Here is a 17,498-nt window from a genome sequence, read left to right as displayed (position 1 = left end):
GCTGCCCTCAGCCCTGCTAACAGATACAAAAGAGCAGTTTTTGTAAGGGGGAGCTGCTTTGCAATGCACCAACCTGCTTTAAACCTGGGGGATTCCCTGCCTGTCAAGATTACTCAGCTCTCAGGCTGCTTATCAAGGTTGTTGTCATTTGCATTCCACTGCAGGTTTGGTTAAAAAATAATGGGGAAGATATTGAAAGGCATAAAACAAACCCAAACCCCAACTCCCAGTGCAAGGCAGTGGAAGTAGGGCATCTAGCTCCTATTGCTGCCTTTCAGTCTCTTCCTTAATAACAATAATAGATTCTGAGGAGTGAAAGTTAATCTGTAGCTCCAGAGCTTTTTATTGTGTTTCTCCCTTTTTGTGTGCATTAACCTTTCAGAGCTGAGGAGGCTGTGGAGTGTGCACGGCTTTTGTTTAATGCCTATTATTCTTGCTTGCCGCATGGTTCGTGATCTGGTCCTACACAGAGGAACAGCACATCCACCCATTAACTGTAGCTCATTGAGCACTTCATCAGACCTTCAGTCTGTCTCTTGAATTTGTGTGTTAGGTGGATTGGAGCTCCCGAGTGGGTTTGGGGCTTTGCTGAGCTGAGCATTCTGCAGAGCATCCCAGGATCACAGAGATAACAACTGAAACAGGGAAAAGGAAGCAAAGGACATCTCGATGCCTGTTTCGAGATAAGGAAATAGTGATTGAAAGGCCTTAGGGATGTCCATGTGCTCAGGATTGTTGAGAGTACTTGTAGCAAACCCTTGGTGGACCCCATGGCTCCTGACTCCGGTTCAGCTCTTTGCCAACAGACAATGTTACTTGCTGCATGTTGACCAAAATAACTCCTGCAACTGCAGGGTTTGGGGATGCAAGGTACCACTGCACTGGCTTTCCTTCTGCTTGATGTGGCTGAATGTGTCTGCAACTTCATTCAGTCAAAATACTCAATTTTTAAGGAAACTCTGTCCATCTTTTGCTATGCATCTTTTATGTTGTGCCATGTGAACTGAAGACCACATCTAACAAATGGTTCCTTGTTTTCTATCATCATCTGACTGCATCTCACTAAAACCTATTCCTTTTCCTAAACTAAAAGGACCAAAACCATCATGAAGCTGAGAAGACTTGGGATGTGCTGGTGAAAGGATTCAAAGATACTTCGAGGAACATTTCCTTGCAACAGGGTTCTGAAGGAGGCTGTGATGTGTAAGGTGAAGAGCCACTGACCTGCGTCTGGCTTCACCAGGATCTCCTAAGTGAGATCTCTAACTTACTGCAGCTGCAGCACTTTACACACTGTTGTTACTCCATATTGCTTCTTTGCTCCATAGTGATACCTTCTGGGGGATAAGCTTGTCCAGACAGCTGTTTCCAGCTGTTCCAGGGCAAAACCTATAACTGTAGAGGTTATCAGTTCCCCCTACATTCCCTCTCTCAGATACATAGCATAGACAAGTGCCTAATTACTGATATTGCATACACAAGTGCCAACCTTTTGCAGGTATTAGGTGCAGAAACACCCATGGAAGCTGTAGGTGTCCAGAAAGGAAACCATCATCTTCCTTAGTTCTAGAATATGAACTCTCATGGCAACTGCCATCCTACAACTGAGGAATAAGGTGACACTACAGTGTGATACTCTCCTTGTGTGGTATAGTTCTTTAGTGCTTAAGTTCTTCAAAACCTTAGAGGACTTTGGGCCCTCCTACACCTTGTCATTGAGCACCTCAACCCAAAACTTGGCAGCTGTTTGGAGCTGACATGGAGTCATTTCCGTGTATGTTCATTTCTCTCCTTACGCCTGACGAGCTTCTCTTGCCCATCACTGAGAAGATGACAAGCTCTTGGTCCTTGATCAATCTGTATTCACTAATAATGCTGAAAATAATCCAGGCAAAGTGTAATTCTTTCTGCAGAGTGATTTGACATGCACCTGATGCGCTGGCAGCTTTGCATAATACACAGCAGACGTCTGCGGGGGCCAAGTACAGACACTGCTGGGTTTATGCGGAAAAGAACCTGGGAGCAGCCTGTCTTCAGCTTGCATTTACCTGTGGGCAAGTGACTGGTGGAATTCCCAAACTTCTCTGACTTTCCTTTGCCAACCCATCCAGATCCTCATCGGGACTGATAAAGTCCCGGTGCTCTATCAGGTCTTATGATGCTTCTCACTCTTGGGTGTCAAGAGTGATGCTCGCGTAGAGCTGATCCTGTGCGTTACTCCAGTTTGTCTGATGGCAGCTTTGAAGGGGTGTTTTGACACCTGGGTGCTGAGAAGCATCCAGGCAGATTTTCAGAAGAGCCCAAGCAGAGGACAGGCCTGAATCTTAAGGAGGATTAGCTGTCTGATCCTTGCGGTACCACAAACAGATCTGCAGTGACAGGCAGGCTAAAGCTCACCAAATGCCCCTCTCTGGTGAGCAAGTTCTCAGTTGAATTGAGGTCCAAAGCAATGGAAGAGAAGGTGTGAACCTGTTGCCTTTCCCTGTTGGCTGGCCAGTCTTGGAGACCGGTGGTGTAGAAATGCCAAAGAGAATAAAGGTACGACACCTGATTTGAAACCAACAGTACTTTTTATCCATCATCACGGGGTTGCTTTTCTACAGAGCAAACACTCTTGTGGTATTGCTGGGGCTCAGATGTGGGGCAGTAACACTGTGAGGGGAACACTGGGCACCAAGCAGAAGGTTTCTTGCGTGTCTCCAACACGTGGACAGCCTTGCTTCACTGTGTCTTATGATTCCATAGTCATCCATTGCTGTGAATTTTCTAGTGTGGCGTTATTCAGACGTTGGTCCTGCTTGTTGAAGTACTTCCTGAGCTCACTGCCTGGTTCTGTGGCTACCTGGGATATGAAGCAAAGACATCAGCAGACTTCAACTACCTTCCAAAGAATGGCTGCTGGGTTTCATGTCATGGTCCATCTACAAAGGACTTAAGTTCAAGGGAAACAGAATAAGTGCAACCACTCTTGGTCTCCTGGTGTTCACTCAAGGGGGAGAGGTGATGTGGAAAAGGTGCTGAGCTGGGACACACGGTACCTGATTTCCCTCCGTGACCTGCTCTGTAATCACTGTGCCTCAGTTTCCCTTCCCTCCAATTTGAGTGTTTAGACTGAGCTCTTGTAAATACCAAGCTTGACGTGATCTCCTGGGCTGGAAGAGCTGGGTGGTGCTGTGGGCTTGGGGTGGTGCTCGCTTGTGCATCCCTTTGTGCAGACATGAAATCCTGTGCCAGGCTGGTACAGCCCAGGGGCTTTGCCATTCACACTGATGGGCTCTGAACGCAGGGTCTCTTTCACTCTGCATTTGCATAGAGCTGAGGGCAATTGGGCAGTGGTTCAGAACATACATGTGCCTAAGAGGAGCTGTACCTTCATGAGGCCTCTTTTTCCCTTCGTTCACTCTCTTATCCTTTAATTCTTAATGAAAAAAAGCACCAGAGCACTTCCTCGCTGCCCTCCCTCCCCTCGCTGCCTTTGGCACGATGCATTCTGCATTGTCTGGCAGGCTCCAGCACAGTCTTCAACAATTTTCTCTCCCTGCATCACAGCAGGCTGTTCCTGTAGCACAGCTGGTCCAAAATGTGTGTTTGGGAGTGAGGAGAGCAGACACTGCTGGCTGGGAGTGCCTTGGGAAGCTGCTTTTCTTGGCCCGGAGCTGTGGACCTTCCTGTGGGCTGGAAGGTGAGGTGCAGCCTGTGGGGTTTGTTGAGTTTTTTGAAGGAAATATGCTCCTGGGAGCTGTTTTTTGGCAATAGCCTGCGTCCAGAGCTTCAAGTTGTATGGGCTTGAAGTGGTGGCTTCTGCAAGTGTCCCCTCATGCTGTTCAGTGAGGGGTGTTGGAATCGTGTCCCTCAATTTTAGTTACTGACCCTCATAGAGGGAGCTGAGCCTCTGGAGCACAGCAAGCTGGAAGCCCACTTCTTCTGTGGTTCAACCAGAACCCTCACCCCCCAAGACAGATCCAGGCTGCCCTGGGAGTCCCTGTGAGCTGCGTTGCCAGGGCAGATAAACAGTGCCACTGGTGCTTGCAGCCGTCCAAGTGTCCCAGTCATCGGAGAGGCAAAGACCTGCAGTGTTTTCTCTACCCTGTCACCTTGCTGGGGGGCTTCACCTTTCCAGATGGAAGTGCTGCTCCATTAAACCCAGCCACCTGCCTCTGGCTTGGAGCTTGGGATGGAGGTGAAAGTCCAGGGCAATGCCTGGTTGCCTGGCAAAGCTGCTGGGGGAGAACAAAGGCTTCTTGAAACCAAACCAGTGTTAGAGAGCAGTGTGGTTTGCTCACCTCTGTCTTTGGAGCTGATGAGGAGGAGTTGCTCATGACTGAATCCGTATTTAGAATTTGCCATGACACGCTTTGTCCTCCTGTTGTGGTGGATTAGAGATGTCTGCCCTTTGCAGCCCTCTAAACTTTTTGCTTTCTCTTAACTCCCCTGCTCTCTTCCTAATCTCAAACAGCCCAACTAAACCCTGATGCTTCCCCTCTCAGAGCTAAATAATCCTTGCAATTGCAGTCGCTTTCTTGTCTTTAAGGCTTTCAGTGCTTAAGATGTGTGTGATCTTCCCTATAGTGTGGAGGCAAAAAAAGCAAAGCCCTGAGCATACAGATGGAGAAAAGGGCAAACTGGGGGTTAATAGAACATCCCATGACATGCTCACATCGGTTTCTCGCTGTCACCACCCTGTCTGCTGCCTTCACTGCAGTGCTGTGGTGGGGAGCTTGCTCCTGGCAGAGGACGGATGGTTTGGTGGCTCTGGGATAAGGGAAGGGGATGTGGGGCTCAGAGTTTCACCTGACTCCCAATGCCACCTGATGCCAAAGACAGCGCTGCTTTGGTTTCGACTTTTCAGAGCTGTTTTGTTGTTCATCCACCCTCCGCCTTGTAAGCACAGGAGGATGCAGACAGAAAGGTTTGTGGAAACCAAGGTATTCCTTGTTTTCAGGGGCTGATTCCTAGCAGCAGAGGTGGGGGATTACTGAAAACGGCATTTTCCCTTCTAGTGGCTGCAGATTAAAGAACCGGGTTTTCCCACTGAAAAAAAAACACAAGACCACAAAATGTATCAGATTCAGTGACCAGAAGCAGAGAAGTGAAAATTTTCGACAACTGAATAAATCAGCTGGGGGAAAGTTGAGTTTCAGATGAAAAGAGGAATCCATTATAGGAAAAAAATGCAGTGAGGATGGAAATGAAAATGGGTTCAGGGACACTTTAGAGATGAGCATTCTGCCCTGCTCAGCTGTGAGCTCCCTGTGCCCTCCTCCTCTCACCATGAAGTAAAGACTCTTTCCCTGCTGCCCCAGTTGTGTGGATCAGCTTGGCAGTGCTTGGGGGTGAAGGCTCCCAGGAGGAAACACTCTCAGTTTAATCTCTGCCCAGGGTCTCGTTGAGTGTGTGAGGGACACTGAGCCAGCGGGAGCTGGAGCATCCTGGCACGAGGCTTCATTTCCCAAAGACTTCAGCTTCCTTCTCCAGGCAAAGTTTCTCCTAAGGACTTCAGCACTCAGTTTAATCTGCAAACTATCCAGTACTGGGGTTGGGGAGAAAGTCTTTTATTGCATTCCCATGGGAAGGCAACCTACAGACTGGAGCAGCTTCTTGCTGCCCTGGGCTTACAGAAGTTGGGTGGCTGTGGCTGTGTCAGGCTGGTTGGTGGCCTTTGCTGTCTCTGACCCTCAAGGAAGCAGGATGTGATGAACCTTCCTCCTCCTTTATGGCTGCTCCTGGCTCTCCTCTGCAGCCACTGCTGCCTCTGAGGGTATCTTTGGGCTGTGCTGCAGTGTGAGAAAGCCCTTCAGAGATACCAAACCCCTGAGTAAGGAGCCAGTTTCTCCCGGAGAATCACCCTTTGGATATTGCCAGCCCTCATTTGTGGATATTGCCAGCCCTCTCGCTGTCTCCTGAATTCAGCAGATGTTATTGCTACTGACTTCCCTAGTTGGTGGGTTGGTTTTGAACTGAGACAGCTTGGATGACTAAGGCAAAAAACACATTAGCAGCAGAGTCCAGGGTTTCCTTACTGTGGGGGAGTGAAAATGTCCCCCTGTTGACAGCCCTGACTTCTCTGGAGGGTCCTTTCTAGAAGTTTATAGTTTGTATCCCAGATTTAGCCTACATGCAAAAGCGGATCCTCACCAGCTACTGCAGTGCCGGTTGACGTGAGGCGCTCCGCGAACAAGGAGGAGTTAGCTTCCTGACTTGTGGTGGATGGATGCAACAGAGGGTGCCGGAATAAACAGGATTAAAGGATTTCGTCCATAAATACGGGATTAAAGGTATCCAAGTGCTCTGCAGGAGTCATTCAAACCAAGGAGAAACAAAGTAAGTTGTCTGAGGAAAGGGCACAGCTCTGGTGTGAACCTGGCTGAGCGCACACAGCCCTGCAGCGCCCCATCCCCGGGTGCTGGTGCGGGGGGTGCACCCACACCCCATCCGTGCCGCGGCCCCGGTGACTGGATCTGAGCTGAGCATCCCCATTACCCCGCACCCCCCGGCCCCATAGCCCCGGCGTTCTCCAGGACTTCCGATGGGGGGGGGGGGGGGGAACTCGATGCCCAGTGCCGAGGGGGCACCCATGGGTGCAGCAGCTGGGCAATGCACATCTGGGCAGCGGCGCGCAGGCGCGGGGGCCGCCTCGCCTGGTCCCCCCAAGGCGGAGCCCTCCCCCGGGGTCTTTGCGCTCCCGCGGGGCGCTGCGCAGGGGCGGGGGGGGGATCGATCCCTCCCTCCCCGCGGCCCTGGGGAGTGGCCGCGTCTTGGTCGTATTTATCGGGGTGGGCGGCGGCGGCCGGGCAGGCTCCATCCTTCCCTCCTTGCATCCCTCCCTCCTGCCTCCCTTCTTCCCTCCCCGCCCGCCTCCCGGTGCCGGTGCTTGGGCGGGCGGAGCCGCGGCGGCCGATTGGCTCCGGGCATCACATGCGGCGGGGCCGGGCCGTGCCGGGCCGTGCCGGGCCGGGCTGGGCTGGGCTGGGCACGGCGGAGCGCTCCCGCGGCCGGCACGGCAGCAGCGCGGCCCCTTCCAGCCCCACCGGCCTCCCCCCGCAGAAGGGACCCTGCCGGAGCCGCCGCCGCCCCGGGATGGGGTCGGGCCGGAGAGACGGTACCTGTGCGGGGAGGTGAGCGGAGCCCCGGCGCCTTCCGCCCGGCCCCGGGCAGCCACAGCGGCGGGGAAGAGGAAGGGCTGGAGGAAGGTAAAGGGAGATATCTATACATACATATATATATATATATATTTAACTCTATCTATATATTTCGCTGCGATCAACCCCGATCCCGCAATCGAAGCCCCCGGAGGGAGAAGTGCTGCGCGCTGTGATGCGTCTTCCTCTCACCTCGGCTGCCAGTTTGGATTGTAGCGCCCGGCTCCGTGCACTGAGAGAATGGCTCGGTTCGGGGATGATCTGCCAACCCGCTATGGAGGCGGAGGGCCGGCCGGGGCTGGAAGAGGGAGCAGCCGGCAAGGTGGCCCCCAAGCCGGCCAAAGGATGTATAAGCAGTCGATGGCTCAGAGGGCCAGGACTATGGCTCTCTACAACCCCATCCCTGTCAAACAGAACTGCTTCACAGTCAACAGATCCCTCTTCATCTTCAGTGAAGATAATGTTATACGGAAATATGCCAAGAGAATAACAGAATGGCCATATCCTTTCAGGGAGGGGATGTGGGCAAGGTGGGGAGGGGGAGAAGAGGACAGGGGGAAAGAGACACCCCCCCCACCCCCCCCCTCCAGCAGCTAAGGCTGAGTATCTGGTGCTAATGTAGACGTGCGTGTGTGATCTGGTGTGTGATGGGTGTGTGTGACATGGAGCCGTGTGTCCGACATCATGTACAGCTGTGTAGCTGGGGATCACAGGAAATTGCTTCAGTAGGAATGGCAGAGTGTGTTTTTGGCTCTGCCAGGGGTGTGTGGGAGACATATGTGCGTTTCCCTGTGCCTTTAGGTGTGAGATGTACAGTTGCAAAGATCTACATTGCCTACAATGTAAGCCAAATGCAAAGGGTTCTGTGAGATTCATGCTACTGAACCCTCATTCCTATTTCCATCTTAGAGCCTTTCAACCCTTCTTTCTCACTCTGAATAGATGAAGGAACGTGGGATTAAGATGGTGACACCTTAGCATTAAAGCTGCATTGATAGTAGGGATGTTGAGAGCTGAGATACCTTGTGAATCCCATTAATACGATCATTGCAGTGAGTCTTTTGGTACATCACCTCCTGAATCTGTTAAAATCAACATGAATCTTGTCACTCTCACTAGGTGCGTAGCCTAAGCTCAGGCTGTACTAAAAAAATTAAACCCAAAGCGTTGTGGTGGGGGGAAGCAGTAAGTGAGGAGAAGGATCATCTGCTGGGCTGTGAAAGGCACAGATGCTTTCTGTCTCAGACCCAGATCCCAGGCTGGGAGAGTGAGCTGCAGAGATTGTCCTCAGAAGGGGGCTTTGCTCGTAATGATGCACACAGTGGGGTTGTAAGCCCTGAGAAAAGAGAAGCAGACTATTTGAGGTTACCTGGGGGTAGATCTGGGGGGTGTGTGTGTGTATGGGAGGGCATTGCACTGGTATCTCAAGGGAGCTGGTTGTTTTCTTTACATTTGATATCACACACCTATTAATCCTCAGCTAACAGCAGCAGGGCCTCCTCCCAGCCTCCTAGCAACACTTCCCATTGCCACAGAGGCCATCTCCCATCCAGGCTCCCCCAGTTTTCACTTCTTGAGGGGCTAAGAGGGAAAAAATATACACCAGTCGAGTGAGTGCAGTTCTCTTTCCCCTGAACACACACACGCAGTGATTTTTCTGTCCGTATTACAGAGTCACAGGGATCGCTGCACTTCCTCATCCATTTCTCCTTCCCTGCATTCGAGTCTGAATAAACCAGCTCCAAAGCTCCGGTGGCAGCCACAGCGTCGCCTTCCCGCAAGGCCAGGCGCAGTCTCGCCCTCTCCTGCCTCTTGTGCCACTCGGCTGCCTCCTCCTAGCGGGGTGTGGGGCGGGCACCCCTTAGCGCTGGGGCTCGGGGAGGGGGGCAGCGGAGCCGCCAGTCGCTCCCCCCGCCGGAGCTGCGAGCGAGGTGCGGCCGGGTCCGGGCGCTGTCCGCGGTGCTGAGCGGCGCTGTCCGCGGTGCTGAGCGGAGCTGTCCGCGGTGCCGGCGGACCTGGGGCTCCGCCCTGGGACAGCAAGGCGCTCAGCACAGCTTAGGACTAGAGACGATGGGCAGCCGGTGTCGCGTTTGCATTCTTCCCCATGAGATTGTTTCCCTTATACATCCCGACAGGGCACTGGTGATTTGATTCTCCCCAGGAGTGGGTATTGCAATCTAGCAGGAATTCATGTTTTGGACCTGCGTAGATGCTCTAAAGCAAACTTTTCTAGCCCATTGCTTATTTACACTATGTGCTCCAGTTAAATGACAGGGAATTTCTGAAGAACAACTCAGCAGATGGCATTCAGCTGTAGAATCTATTTCGGGGCAGTTATCTTATCAATATCATGTAAACCCAACAGTTACTAACAGCTTTCTGTTTCCTTGGGACCTTTCGTTTTCTTGCTCCCAAATTCCTTGAGCACGTTGGGTTCTGTATAAGTCACCAACTCCCTCAAAGAAAAGAGACAATTTCCTACTTTCCTTCCAGAGACATCCCAGAAAGAGCCGAGGAAGTCAAGGAGACTAAATACCTTCAAAAAAGATAAGAAATCTCAGAATGCTCAACTAATGTAACTGTTTAGGTAGAAATGTGTTGTCTAGTGTCTTCTTTAACTTCTGGTCCCTACTCCATTTGAATATATGATTTTAGCTACAATCATAGCCAACTGTATTGTGCTGGCTCTGGAACAACATTTGCCGGATGGAGACAAGACACCTATGTCAGAGAGATTGGTGAGTTGTATTATTTATTTCAATTTCTTGTTTCTGTTCTAATACAAAAAGCAGTCAGCCCCCTGGTGTTGTGAGTGCTTGCACCTACTGTAAAGATCCGTGTATAAACAAATTGGCATTAACCCGATAATCAGACAAAATAAGACAGTGACAACAAGTATAACTCTAACCTGCACATCCCATCTCCACAAGAATGCTTCATCACTCTAGCCCTGCCCAATTGCAGGAGCAGAATTATGATCATAAGAGCAGCAAACTTAGGTTGTTTATAAACCAGGACAGGAAGGAGCTGCCAAATGCTCAGAATCATCTGTAGAATCAAATGAACTTGTGTGATATTTTCCCAGGAAATGCTAGAACAGAGTAACCTTTTAGGTTCCTATGTCTTTAAGCTAGCTTCCTGTTACAGCATATACCAAGGATCCTACAAAAGCAAACTTTGGCTTTAGATGATTACACTTCCCTTCCAAAAAAAGAAACCAACTTAGAGAAGAAAATAATTTACCCACAGGCTTTATGGTAATGAGCCCAATTACCTTATTTCAAAAGAAAATATAAGAATAGCTTCAAAACTGTTCTTCCATTTATCATCACTGTAGGAAAAACGGGTAATATTTGGTTTGATTTTTCTCCTGCTGTTAATGGTCTGGAACATCTTTCATGCCTAAATGCATTAATCATGGCGCATGTTCAAAGGATGAATAAATACAAACCCACATGCCTTTTGCATGTAGATATTAAATTATGTAAACCAAAGTAATATTAAGCTTGTTGCCAAAAGCCAGAGCCCCTGCATACTGGTTGCTACAGTTTCTATGTTTGGTCCACACCACTGGGCAACTCTCACAATCTTACTGTGCAGAAACAGGAAAAAGCATGTAACTGATAGATCTAGAAAGAGCTTCAGGGGCAGCGAGTTGATGCTGCCTGTTTGGAAATGTATCTGTTCATGCTGGCTGCCCACCTGCATTGTGTTTGCTTAGTCTCTTTCTGATCTCTTTCTGTTTGGATTCTTTGTACTTGGGAAGAGATGAAGAAAAACTTTAGAACACGAATGTGTGTTGATCTTGCTGCCGTTAAACATGTCTTTGTGTGCTTTGGGATTGACTAGCCAGGCAAGCCTGGGTGTGTGAGCAAAGCGGAAGTTTAGACTCAGGGTGATGATAAAGCTTGGGAAATATCTTCCATAGCTCTGAAAACAGGAACCAGTGAAGGGGAAAAGCAGTTTTGTGGATGTTGTGGTTTGGTAAACCTTTGGTGATTTGTTGTTTGAAGGAGTGGTAGATACAGTTAGCGCATTGTTCCTATGTTCCTCTCTAACTCTAGATTTGTAAGTGGATCCTAGAGGTTCTTTGTTGGTCTTTTCCCCCACTGTACTAATTGCATTCTACAGTACCCAGTACTGCACACACCCCTCAAGTTCCTGCCCAAATCATTCCAAAGGGGGCACTGGCATTACCACCAAATTGTGCAAGGTAACTGTATGAGTTGAACACACAGTGTGCACCTTGTTGGCTCTGCCTTGATGAAGAAGGAAGAATTAACCCCTTTTTTTTTTTTGTCTCAAACACCGTTGTGCAATATTGCCTTGGATCCAGATATTCTGAAGCCATTTTAACTACAGAACATTTGTAACTCTGAAGTATAAAGTGGTTTAGCATAGAATAACACTGAGAATCTTTACAAGTCATGTAATATTTTTTATTTTCAACATATGCTGGAAAGATTAAGCATTGTGAATATGAAAAACTGTCTCCTGGTTTTCAAAGTGAAACCTCCTTAGAATCCTCCTGCCACTTCCACAAACTGTAAGTTGTTTCACTGAAAATGTTACAAATCCATGTTAAATCACAGTGGACCAACATTCCCATGCATTTACAGGTTTTGAGCCAAATTATAAGTCCATAAAGAAGAGCAGGGCTTCTATTGCTTTCTTTGCCAGAAATGGAATTGGCTTTTTTGGCTTAATGATTGATGGATGTACCTTTCCTTCTCCTGGGTTCATTAAAATCTCCAAATTGGAGTGAGGGCTCATCACTGAAGAGTTAGTCACATCTTAAGGATATGAGATGCACATCACAAGCCTTTTATGACTGGGAGATGTAGGCAGAGGTGTTAAAGGGAAACCAAACCTGCCCAGATACTTTGTGGCACAGATACAAGGACAAAACCCTCAAGATTGTCTATTGGTTAAAGCTGAGAGAAAGAGGGAGGAGTCCATGCAAACATTGCATGATTTTTCTCTTCTATTCAAAATATCTTTCTCTGTAGCTCCCCAGAGACCTAAGATATGAACCTGCAGTGCAAACTCTCTTGGCTGTTTCCTGTGCTCGTGTTACTTGTTAAGCAGGGTTAATTAAGCACATGGGAAGAGCAAGTGATGTCTCAGTAGATGCAGTATTTCAAGAATTAGGATGTCTGAATTATGAGTTCTTTCTCTGTCCATTTTCTGTATGTAGCTGTAGCACAGAAAAACATTGTGTTAATGCTGGTTAAAACTAGGGCTCTGATAAAAACACCATATTGGTGGTCAAAGCATTTAGTGGTGATCTGGAGCATTGGCTTCAAGGACTTACTCTTCAGACAAGAGAAATAAGTTAATTCTTCTGCTAGCTGTAGAATGACCTACTCTCTAGTTCCTTGCCTGCTCTGGGCTGGGACTTTCACATGCTTTGGCTGCTGGAAGAGTTTACTTCACATCAGTAATTATCTGCTGGAACAAATACTACAAACTTGCTATTGTCCATCTCAGCTGAGTGCCTTAGCCAGTAGGTTACAGAGTCAGCCTCCTTCTGTCCTAAGAAATAATGCGTTGTTTATACACAGTGGAGTGATGCCAACTGAAAAGATGCTGAGAGAGTTGTATTGAGTGGCCCAGTGCCTGCCAGTGAGAGTTCCAAATGTAGGAATGGGGAGTTTCACATGTAAGCCCTGAATGGCCCTGCACGTGGATGCTTTGTGCTCATGATGCTCTTGGATCTTCAGGCTGAGACACAGGCGTTTTCTCCATGTCTCTTTCCTAATGTCTCACTTTTTCTTCAGAAGCTTCAGTAGACCATAGCCTGACAGAGACAACATCTATAGGATGTTCCTCTGCACCCCACTGCAGAGCTCCAAGTGTTTGGCTCCCCTGGGTGTTTTTTAGGTGAGGACAGAATATAACTTTTCTCAGATACTCAGAATGGCAGCTTTTGTGCTTAATAATAAAATGGATTTATTTCTTTATCCTATCCACAGCAGTTGTATGTGAGCTGTTCGTATTAACTTTTGCATGAACAATGCCTTACACACCCAAACCTATAAAGGCTGTCACACCAAAGGCCAAGGAAAGACACTAGGACATGGACTAGGAATAGTAATGACTTTCCAGACTCAGAAGTTGTTTCTGATCTGAAACATATTGATTAAATGTGTGTTTGGCCCAGCATCAAGCTTTGCTGTGTCCACAGCAAACAACCTGCTGGCACAGCTCTGGCTGCTGCCCAGCTTCTCCTCCTTCCTTCCAAGTACGCACACTGATATTCATTATCACCTGATTTCCTACTCTTGAACCCAAACAGCAACACAGTCTCCTGTCTGAAGGGGGCTGCAGGATGTCCTGGCAGCAAGATTGCTGATCTGGCAGCAATGTCCCCCATGTCCTTGCTCTCAGTTCCCTCTATCACACAAGTCATGCAATCCCCTTTTTTCAGCATCAGGCTCCACTATGTAATGGAGCGTAAAGTTTATTTTTCATTGTATTGTTACTTTATTGTATTCTTAGGCTGAATTACTGTGAATTTAGACAGGCTTTAGAAAAGACCCTTTTTCTATCCCCTCTTATTTCCCCAACCCTATAGATGACATTTTTTCTTTATAATAATACTCAAGTCCATCTGTGAGCCTTTCTGCTTAGCTAGGAACTGACAAGACCTTCTTTGACCCTCTTCCTAAGAGCTCTTGTGGAGTGCTAGCTTTGGGAAGAACACATTCTACCAAATCCTTGAGTACCTGAAGCCTGGCTCTTTAAAACTGGGAGCTGTAATCACAAGGCACCTGACCTAGATTGAGCAAAAGACTGGGAGCAGAGTTGATATAAGGCTTCCAGGAAGTGAGGGAGTAATGAAAGGAGGTGTAGGTGGGTAAAGGTATATTTTTTGTATGTGTTAGAAGAGCTATTTTTAGAGGCACACTAGTAGTTGTGGGAAGGAAGCATAGGATGGTTTGGGAGGTCTTTGTTTGCAGAGATTTAATATGCTTGTTGAACTAGAAGGTGGTGTGGGGTTGAAGAGTAGGCAGATAAGGCTATTAAAGTGCTCTTGCTTGTATGGGGGAAAGCAGAAGAGCAGTAGGGTACTGAAATCGCACATGTTGATTTCTGACCTCTTTTTTCTTCTTCCCTGTTTTCTATAGTGGGTTGGAGTCCTGGGATGCTTCTAGTTTGTGTTATGAAGAAGCTGCTGGAGGAGGACTCTTATTGTAGGATTTTTGTTGAAGGTCATAAAAGGTCTGATGGCCTTGCCTGGTTCCTCTTTTTCTGTGGGTAAATAGCACTGAGATGGGTAGTTGGTCTTTCTCAGTCTGCCAGTGATAGCCTCTGTATCTTCTGAGCAGGTTTGCGGATGAGTAGAGGTCCTGGAGGTGCTGCCATTTGTGGAAACAGCTCTGGCTGGAAGAGAAGATACTTTTGGGTTTGTTTTTTTTCCCCTCCGTTTCAGCCAAAAGCCTACAATGTGAGCTCAACAGTCACTTGCCAGACAGGGTGTGTGTGGTCTGCAGGTGACTGGTCATCTTGCCTGGCCATAGGGAAATGGAAAGTAGAGTTTCTAGGCTGTGAGGTAAGGAAAGGTGGAGAGGAATGAGGATGATGTAGGGTGACAGATGAAGTGTATGGAGGAGCTGGGGTCACTGAGGTGTGTAGGGATGTGGGGCAGGAAACAAAACTGATGGGAGATCTTGTTTAGAAGCAGTAATTTCCAACAGTTTGGAGGCACCTTCAGTGGTTAGCACTTTGTGGTTGACTTGCTGAGTTGGGCATACATTGATGTGCTAAGTGTGTAAGCCTCTTCTGGAGGGGTATGCTATTAGTCTTCTAGGTGGGAAAAACCTGGCTTTCGGTAACAAGTACCATGCTTAAAGCACAGGGCTGTCTGCTGGCGCTGGGTCAGAGTTTAGCAAGTGTTGCCATGTTGTAAAATAGATTTTTATATCAAAACCAGTTCTTTGTTCTGTGGCCGCAAGATTCAACTTTCACGTTCTTTCTGCATAGGAGAACTAAAATCACCTTTGTCATTAGTAGAATTGCAAAATGTAAACAGCTGTGTATCAAAGGGCAGCCCAACTCTGATGGCCTGAAATGCCAAAGTCACTGCAACAAAGATTTCTAATCTCTTCATTTGGGAACTTGCTTCCTTTAGGGCAGGGCTGCTTTACTTCCATTGCCTCCAGCTGAAATTGGGGATCTAAGGCACATTTGGAAATTGGTTCCAGGTGCCAGATTTAAGTAACATTTTGTTGAAATTGATGCCCATTCCTTTCACCTCTTGCTTTGTTCTCATTTCTAGCCTGCATCTTCCTTCCAAATGTGAATGCTTCCATTTGGCATTGTTTTTGGGTTGAAACTCTTACAATAAAGTAGAATACTAAGGATCTGGTGCCACAGATGAAAAAATGGTCTAGGAAAACCATAGAGACTAAGCTTGATTCTTTTGAAGTTGTGATCCCATGGTCTGCTTTAGTCTGCACCAAGGGCTTGAGACACAAACCTGATGCTTCTGCTGTTAATGGAAGGGAGTGGGGATTTCTCCCTGAATCAGACACACAGTGAAAGAAAAACAGGTGACACTGCAGCTGTGAAAATCCAGAAAATGGAGGAGAAAGAAGGGAAGTGAAGGAAGAACTGATGGAATAAATGATAAATAAATAATTTCCTGCCAGCGTTTGCAAGCTAGCTGTGCTGACTGCTACTCCCCAAGATACCCTCTTGTTTTGGGTTCCTGGATGAATTGTAAAGCACATGTTTTCTTCCATGTCACTAAGTACAGAAATGTATTATTTCAAGTGTGAATATATCCTTAGAGCAAAATTTGAGTGTTAAAATTCTCTCCAGAATATTGAGTAAAGATAGAAAGAGCTGGGTGAAAGAATAAAGGCAAACAGAGTTGTAAAAAATGTGAAAAAGCAAATTTACCATCACAGAATAGTTAGGGTTGGAAAGGACCTTAAGGTCATACAGTTTCAACGTCCTGCCACGAGCAGGGATGCCTCACACTAGGCTGTGTCACTCAAGGCTCTGTCCAACCTGGCCTTGAACACTGCTGGGGATGGAGCACTCACCACTTGTTTGGAAAACCTGTTCCAACACCTCACTACCCTCACAGTAAAAAACTTCTTCCTTATATCTAACCTGAACGTTGCCTGTTTAGGTTTAAACCATCACCCCTTGTCCTATTGCTACAGAGAAATGGTGACAAGATTCTTCTCTCTGTCTAGTTTCAGTAAATCAAAACCTTTTGGTTTCACCTCTGTTCAGAGAGCTGAAAAGGGCAGGAAGTTAGTGCATGTAGCTGTTTGTATGACTCTTGCTATCAGTGCGGAACTGTAGATATCTCCTTGACACCTTCGGGTTTTATTCTTTTTCAGGATGACACTGAGCCGTACTTTATTGGAATATTTTGCTTTGAAGCTGGTATAAAAATCATCGCTCTGGGGTTTGTTTTTCATAAAGGCTCTTACCTCCGGAACGGTTGGAACGTGATGGATTTTGTTGTGGTCCTCACAGGGTAAGTGACCTCCTCCTGCTCCAAGTTTAACGGGGACTCTTGCTTGGATTCATGTTGGCTTTTTTTTTTCCAACTATGGGTTTGGCTGGCAGTGATTTTAGTGAAACTACAAGAAAACTGCATTTTGACCATGCAGTTTTAAAACAATGGCTATTGTGCTGAATGAGTCACTTTTAAAGTGTTGTTTGAACCACCTGCGAAGAGGCTTGGAGGATAGTTATTTGCATATATGCTGTCATGCATCTTATCTGGATGCTTACCAGCATTGCTCCAGCTTTGCAGGTTCTAATTGCCACTGGGTACTTGAACCTCATTTAAACCAATCTGTCTTCTGACTTTACAGGATGACTTTAAAAGTCAGCATGGAGTGAGTTAACAAATTAAATGCATCCCATTTTTAAGCTGTTACAACTTTGAAAGAATGACTTTGGTCTGCTATAAAAAAACCCTTTCCTAAAACTAATTCAAAGAGGGTGCGTGTCTTACGGATAGAGCTGAAAATGCTACCTGTGTTTTTGTACCTTGGCTTGAAATGATATCCCTAATTTCTTTCTTGGAAATGCTTACAATATTTTTCTGCTATGCATTGCAACAGTTTTAGTATCTGTTTATATAAATACAGTGTAATGCTAGTGAGTAATGAAAACACAAACATTAAGTAACATGGTCTACAAATTGTGCTTTAAAGCTCCAGAGGAAATGTTCCAAAGGTCTGTGTGAGGTCCTGATCTTGCAGCCTTCATCTTGGAAGGATTTCAGTTGTTTTTTTCCCCAGAAAACTGCAGTCTGGCTCTTGTTATTAATACAAACTCATTTTACACACCTCTGCTACTGTGTGCACTGGACATCTCTGTTCTTTG

General features: G+C 47.2%; 1 protein-coding gene across 11 annotated transcripts in view; it reads left to right on the top strand.

Annotated features, from left to right (window-relative positions):
• The first annotated feature begins 6,910 nt into the window (after positions 1-6,910).
• The window catches only part of CACNA1B (calcium voltage-gated channel subunit alpha1 B), a 297,873-nt gene continuing 287,285 nt past the window's right edge, over positions 6,911-17,498 (top strand). For 10 of the 11 annotated variants that reach the window (XM_062640317.1, XM_062640316.1, XM_062640315.1 and 7 more), the window contains exons 1-2: positions 9,777-9,877; positions 16,499-16,638. In XM_062640317.1, the coding sequence (XP_062496301.1) occupies positions 9,785-9,877; positions 16,499-16,638 (233 nt within the window). In that variant the 5' untranslated portion in view covers positions 9,777-9,784. Of the gene's footprint in view, positions 7,640-9,771; positions 9,878-16,498; positions 16,639-17,498 lie in introns of those variants that run through there. The other variant, XM_062640320.1, reaches the window with a different exon arrangement.

Source organism: Pezoporus occidentalis, unplaced genomic scaffold, assembly GCF_034315485.1.
Source record: "Pezoporus occidentalis ecotype Australia unplaced genomic scaffold, CSIRO_AGI_Poc_V1 ctg64, whole genome shotgun sequence".
In the NCBI taxonomy this organism is placed as follows: Eukaryota; Metazoa; Chordata; class Aves; order Psittaciformes; family Psittacidae; genus Pezoporus; species Pezoporus occidentalis.
This window is presented reverse-complemented; position numbering and strand designations above follow the sequence as displayed.